The following is a 7,500-nucleotide window of genomic DNA, read 5'->3' as shown; positions in this document are numbered from 1 at the left end:
TACACACACACAATACACACACACACACTACACAGACACACTACACACACACACACTACACAGACCAGCAGTAGGCCACACTACACAGACACACTACACACACACACACTACACAGACCAGCAGTAGGCCACTATACACACACACACTACACAGACCAGCAGTAGGCCACTACACACACACACTACACAGACACACTACACACACACACACTACACAGATCTTTAACTGGTTCACCACTGCAATCTCCAATACTCCTTAATGTACTCCTGATTAATAAAGTATAAATAAAGTATTAGTAATAATACTTCACTAATGCAGATATTCATCTACTATCATATCTATTTAGACTTACATCATATCAAGTCATCAAATATTTAAATGTACTTCATTTGATGCAATCCTGAGACTATATTTCGCTGATGGTACTTGGACGTGATCTGTGTCACTCTTTCCCAAGATTACACCACAACGACGGTGGACACTTCAATCAGCTGAATTGTTAATGCAAAGACCCTCATAATCGCTGCGACTACAGTAGATACTTCAACATCATTTTATTGTCTTTTGTCCCTTTTCTTATGTTTTTCTACGTCTGTTTTTGTTGTCTTGCTGCTAAACCAACTGCCCTCTGAGAACAATAAAATTGAAAATGAAAAGTCAACACTAACAGTGCCCATTACAGTACACCACAGAGAACCAAATGTGTACTTATACACAACCACACACACGTGGCCCTGCACAGCACATATATGCACACACAAATAACATAAAACACACACAAACAAATACATATGTTTATGAATTCACATACTCTGTGCATACATTTATACATGTGGTCTCCTCACCTGTATGTTCTAGCAGTGGGTTAGCCATGCCCCAGCGGTGGTACAGTGTAGCGAGCTCGTGGGAGTTGCAGTTCTTCAGGAAACTCAGAATATCCAGCTGTGTGTCCGCCGGTGCCCCCGCTGCCAACGTCTCCTGCTTGGCCTCCCCTGAGCGCAGGACAGAATGAGGGGAGCCCAAGCCCAAGAGGGCAGCGCCCCCGTGTGGTTGGGAGGCTCCGTACAGGTGGTTTGCGATGGAGGCGGTGGAGGTGATGGCAGCGTGCGCGGGCTGGCTGTGGCCGGCGGGTTTGGGCTTGGGCTTGGGCTTGGCGGCTTTGGTGGTCTGAGCGGACGGCGAGGTGTTCTTGGGGCGGCCGTACTCGCTGAAGCCATGCTTGCTGGTCAGCATGAAGCCGAGGCCCTCCTCGGGGAGGAGGTAGCGGTCAGCCATGCGGGCTCCCGGTTTGGGGCTCGTGGTGCTGGTGCTGCCGCCACCGCCGCCACCGCCGCTGCTGGAGCTGTGGGGGGCGCCAGCGCTCTTCTCCAGGGCTCCGGCCGAAGCGACCCGGGGGTAGAGGTCCACCCGGGGTCGCGAGCGAGACGAAGGGGGCTCCGGCTGCTCCGGCTCTCCCCGCTGGCGGCTCACGGGGGGCCTGGTGGTCTTGCTGGCCGCCGCTGCCGCCGAGGTTCCTGGACGAGGCTGAGCAGAGGACGACGACGACGAGATGGAGGAGGACGATGACGATGAAGAAGGTCTGTCTCTCTTTAGGCTGCTGTTGGTCGTGGCGTTGGCGGCTGCGGCACCGCTCGAGCTCGCAGGGGGGCGTGTGCGGGACGATCGGACGTTGGCGGGGAGCGGGGGACACTCCTTGCCCTCCAGCGCCGGCGGAGGGCCCGTGCGTCTCCGCGTCTCCGAGCCCTTCTTACCGCCGTTCTTCTGGCTCTTCTGTGCCCACTTGGGCACCAGGGCGCTGCTGTTGAGCCGGTGGGCGATCATCTGGTGCATCCACAGCACCTCGGGGTAGCGGGTGTGGTGGGCGCAGTACATGCAGCGGTGACTGGGCAGACCCTCGGGCGGCGTGGCGGCAGCGGAGGCGGAGGCAGCGGACGCAGCCCCCCTGGCGCCCTCCGGCCGCACGCACAGGTCCACGGCGGGCTCGCAGGCGACGGGCGCTGGGGTCAGGGGTCGGGCGTGTGTGGCCATGATGCCGTTGGGGGCCAGGGGCCGCTCCGAGGAGGGGGAGCGGCTAGGGGAGGGAGAGTGGGGGGCGCCCCGGAGGAGAGCGCGCTTCAGCTTGGGGTAGCTGCTAGTGCCGCCGCCGCCTCTGCTGCTGGAACTGCTGGTGGAGGGTTGGGTGGTGGTGGTGGTGGTGGTGGTGGTGCTCTTGGGGGCCGCGGGCTCCTGGGCTAGGCTAGGCTCCGGGTGCACCAGGCGCAGGTGGGAGATGAACACCGAGGACACGGGAGTGATGAAGTCACACAGGCTGCAGACGTACGGCTTCTCCTCTGCAGATAGGCACAGAAGGACAGCAATGTTTGTCACGTGACGTGTGTTCATTTATTATAAGCTACAACATACAAACTAAGCAAACCTATTACCTGTATATAATTAGTGCATCTGAGGTGCTCTAAGACATAGTTTAGCATTTAAAAAATATGGATTACTATCAACAGCTGTCAACAGCTGAAACCAAACCTAAGCTGACTGCTACCTTACCAGGTAAAATAAAAGTCCACAATTAAATAACCTATTCCATACCTTTAAATATGAGGTGGCACCTTCTGACAGACTACCATTTACAATGCTGTTTTACATGCATGGTGTATCTTGAGCCACTAGGTGGCAGCTTCAATATTTCTTTGCATATCCTTCACATATCACATCTCCTTTCCCTTAAGCCTACTTGTCAGCATATTTGGTTAAAAGAATTTTTAACAAACAGTATCCATATCAGTTATTTTACAGATGTTTGTATACATTTTTTGTACAGATTTTTGTATAAAGTGTCATAACAATAATCACATGATGCAAAAGTATGATACTTCTCACATATTACCAGAAAATACATGTATTTCTTGTAAGCATGTCTAACATTCCACTGTCATGTTTAACATGATGTACGTTATGCATTTAATTTTATTTAATTTCATTGCAATTATATTTTCAATTGCCTTAATTTAAATTTTATGAATGAAATCGCCAAAACACCTGTTCCAAAGACATGCAATGTTACATATTGGCCACATGATGGCATCCTTTAGCTATTTTCCTGTAAGTCCTGTCTCCACCGACCACAGAGTGGCTAAGCAAACATGCTGACAGCATGATACTCTAACCCTGAGCTGAGGGCATGAGAACTCCGAGTCCCAGCAGGCATAGCAAACAAATGCTGAAAAATCCACCACACACACACACAGTGGAATATGGAAGAATAACAAACACCGCCCATCCCCCCACCCCTACCCGTCCACCTATCCACCCCCATACACTGACACCCTCTTCCTGTTTGCGGTGGCTCTCTCCAAGATTCCAGCCTCATGTACACACACTTGCAACGGGCTCGGAGCTGCGTTCAGAATGCCGCTCTCCCCCTCCCTTGCCAACAGAAACGGATGAGAAAACAACTCTGTTTCAATTTGTCAATTAAGCGCGGGGGGGAGAGCAGGGCCATCTGGCTCTGGTTAGGCTGTCTGTCATGCTAACCTGCAGAGGCTCATACAGTGAACTGCAGGGGGAACTGAATGGTGGAGAGGAAGCGTGGGTGGATGGGAGGGGACACACACACACACACTCACACACACACACACACACACACTCACACACACACTCACACACACACACACTCACACACACACACACACACACACACTCACACACACACACACACACTCCAACCCCACCCTCACCCCCACCAATCCCATGCCTTATTTCACAGTTTTCTCATGGAAATCAGGCCTTTAGTATTTGTTGCTCTTTGGAAGACAGCTAGTCACAGGTGGCAGCTATGCACACCAGTTCTGCTTTGAACTTCCATTCAAACCGTCTCCATCTTTTCACCAGGAGTTTTGCAGCCTAATTGACCCCGTCAATCTCCAAGCACCACATTGTGAGTTTCAGTGACCCGTTTCAGTGAACCACATGTGCATGGATACACACACACACACACACACACACACACACACACACACACACACACACACACACACACACACACACACACACACACACCCATGTGTGTAACCATGACTCGACCTCACCGTCAGTTCACCTTGTCTCTAGCTTCCCTGCGCATTAACTCACCACCTGGCCTCTGGCAACCTGATCACCTGGATCCTTCCCTTACCCCACGGGTTCACCTGATCTACCTGTGGGCCAAGACTTCACCTGGCATAAGGTAGCCACCAGCGTGGTCGTAAGGGATCTCTGGGCAACAGTGGACCAGTAGATCTAGTCATCCAATCATCTATAAATAACAAACCCTTCCCAAAAACAACCTGTAGGGCTGGTCACAGCCAGGGTGCCGGGTCGGCATGGATTAAGTAACCAACTGGGCAAGAGAAAAAAAGGGAGGGAGAGAGAGAATAGAGGGACAAGGAAGAGAAAGAGGTAAACAGAGTTACAGGAAAAAAGAGCGGAACACCAGATAAGGCAATTGAGAGATGGACAGAAAGAAAAATGGAAATAGAAAAAAGCTCAGAAAGAAAGATTCACTCCTCTAAAGTCACTCTGCTTTATAACAGCAGTCAACTATATTTCCACTCTCCCTTTTCAAAAAAAAATGGCTTTTGCAAGAATAGCACTTTAGGACAAATTTCAAAGTCTGCTTGATGGATTCAATCAGCACCTGTGAAATCTTTGCCTTAAATGGGCGAGTGCTCATCTCCTGTGACTAATGCCAGGAGTGCCTCTTCTGCCTAAGGGCAAGCGGCGGCAGCACAAAGGCAAGTTTCTCCTCTTATTCTCTCTGTTGCTCTGCTCAAAATCGGGTCCCCTTTCCATCACCCACACAGCATACGCCACGACCTAGTGTTTACTAAAGGGTATATGTATGTGTTTTACAAAGAGAAGTCCGCACACTCCTTGGTCATTTTCGTATGTTTATGAATGAATGATGTTTCGACCTTAGTTTTCCTCAGATTTGCTCTATATTTATATGTGAGCATAGTATTTTCACTTATATCGCCTATATCTGTCACTGATATCTATCTAATGTATATCAATTATCGTATCTGTTTTTTTTTTTTAAAGGATGTCTGTTTCTGTAGTATGTGCTATTACTTTAGACACTTACAAAGAACTTAAGGTGCATGAAGAGCAGATTGATTTCAGCAGTCAGACAACATGAAAAGTAAAGAAAAGGACACATTCACACAGAGGGGTGGTTTCCTGCAACAGGATGTGCTGAAATAGCACTCAAGCTCAAGCCCAAAGAAAAGAAAAGAAAAGAGTGTGTTTCTATTTTCGATGCTCTCAAAACCACCGGGGGAAGAGCCGACCCCGCTCGCTGATCCTGAACTCCTCGTGTATGTGTATGTGTGTGTGTGTGTGTGTGTGTGTGTGTGTGTGTGTGTGTGTGTGTGTGTGTGTGTGTGTGTGTGTGTGAGAGCGCCAAGCACAGGCCAGGGAAAAAAAGAGAACGCCACATCCAGATGCTCAGATCATCTTTCAGATGGAAAATGGTCTCAAACTTGCTCACACTTGTTTTTTTTTACAGAAACAACAGCTTCAGAAAATCTGTGAGTAAACCAGAGAATCTCCTAAGTCCCACAATTTGGGGGAAAAGACCACGATTGCGTTGAAATAACATGATTTCCTGTTGTCAGCATCTTAAGGCTTCCCAATAAAATGGATGACAAATGTAAATCCCATTTTAACCTCTTAGCTACAGCTCACTTCCCAAAGAAATAAGACATCACATCTGGTTTAAAGGAACTGACGTCTGAACAAAGAAAGTACCAAACAAACACTTCTGTTTTGACAGAGCTAATGAAGTGGTGCAATTCCATATATTGCCACTAGGTGTCTCTACTTCCAAGTGTAAAATTCACAGCTGGCTATGTGAGGAAGAGTCCACAACAATGGCCATATCATCAACAGATGATTTGAGCTCAGAGATGTGCAAAAAGGTGGACTTGTAACTGGGTCCATAACCTGCTGTACATCCTTTGAACTTAAACACGCTAATAAGGTCCATTCAAAGGACTGCAGGGTTTTTTCTCCACAGGGTATGACCAACACGACTACACAGATTCTCGTGTCGAGGCGAAAGGAAATGAGACGGCCTTCACCCCACAGCTGGGCTGGATGGCTGTCAACAGATAAAGCCTTTATTCTGATCCCATTTCCTCTTTCATATGATCCTATCTGCAGACCAATCCCCCCACCAAACATACAGTGCTCTTAACACTGTCAACACTTCAGGATAAAAGTGAAAGAAAAAGTCAGAAAAGAATTAACAGTAACAAAACAGAAACATTTCACATTCAACATGTGCTTGCACGTTTTGAGAGAGCACTTCATAACCAAGGTAGTTTTGGCATCCTCAAATATATGTGCTCTATGTTAATACATGAACTTACACACACACATGTGAATATGTATAAAAAATCTTTGGGCTCCTGACAGAATGGTATAAACAATAAATAAATAATAATGATATACAATTATGTTAGACTAAGTATCTACATTCTTACTGTCTGGCACTGTGGCAACCCAAAGCGAGTCATTAGGCTTGACAGACAGCTGTAGATAAACGTATCGAGGAAAACAAACCAAACATTTATGCACCGCATCACGCGTGGCCAAACACACAACGCCCCGGCTAAATCTCCATCCTACTTTGCAATTGAGATTAGCCTCGACTCCAGTTACAAATCCTCCTGGCGGCGTAAGGGAAATCATCTGAGAAATAGGTGCATCAAATGAAATTTGGATTTATATCGAGTGGCATCTAATCAAATGTGCTTTATTAAAACATGCACACATAACAGGTGTGATCAGTCACTAAGACAAACCTACCGACTATCTTTCAAAATGTGCTGGTATTGATGACTAAAAATGTTACGACTAAATATTTGCTGTTTGCTTTAAAAATGTAGATGGTCATGAATTGTATTCTATTTTAACAGATGATTATAAGGCACGCTATCATATTTTAAGAACTGTGGGATGTTTTAATAAACGGCAACAGTGTTTCCCATACACTGACTTATTTGTGGCGGCCCACCACAATATCAACATTGACCACCACACAATGATTTTCCAGGTTGTACTAAATTGTGCTTAAATCTGGTTAGCATCATAACCACGCTGTGCTAATTTGTTAAAAACCGTTGCATTCAAGTTAATTCTGCAAACCTACCACCACAAATAGAATTGAATTCTGTGGGAAACACTGCGGCATATTAATTTAGTTCAAGATAAATTGACAAAACACTAAATGGATGCTTGTAAAATGTTGCCAGTATCTGATACGGTTAAGGCATGTTATAGCTTATTAAGTACACATTCTTGCTCACTCTAGACAAACGATCATACAGCCACAATGGAGGGTAAGCCGATTTGTCCAAAAAAGGCTCTTTCTAGGTCCTAAGATTTCATCATAGATGATGACTGCCAAGAGACTACAAAACCTTCTAAATACGTCTATCAAGTAGAAGGTATCCCATTTGAAG

At 46.9% G+C, this 7,500-nt stretch overlaps 1 protein-coding gene across 4 annotated transcripts in view; it reads right to left on the bottom strand.

Annotated features, from left to right (window-relative positions):
• LOC143119078 (zinc finger protein 516-like) overlaps positions 1 to 7,500 on the bottom strand; it is a 39,298-nt gene that overhangs the window by 8,701 nt on the left and 23,097 nt on the right. For all 4 annotated transcript variants that reach the window (XM_076280328.1, XM_076280329.1, XM_076280327.1 and 1 more), the window contains one exon: positions 847 to 2,331. In XM_076280328.1, coding sequence (XP_076136443.1) covers positions 847 to 2,331 — 1,485 coding nt within the window. The remainder of the gene's footprint in view (positions 1 to 846; positions 2,332 to 7,500) is intronic.

Source organism: Alosa pseudoharengus, unplaced genomic scaffold, assembly GCF_046254945.1.
Source record: "Alosa pseudoharengus isolate Yale_2024_CS ecotype anadromous, Long Island Sound unplaced genomic scaffold, YU_APseudo_1.1 YU_APseudo_1.1_scf_12, whole genome shotgun sequence".
Classification (NCBI taxonomy): Eukaryota; Metazoa; Chordata; class Actinopteri; order Clupeiformes; family Clupeidae; genus Alosa; species Alosa pseudoharengus.
The sequence above is the reverse complement of the archived record's forward strand: the minus strand, read 5'-3'. Positions and strand labels throughout refer to the sequence as shown.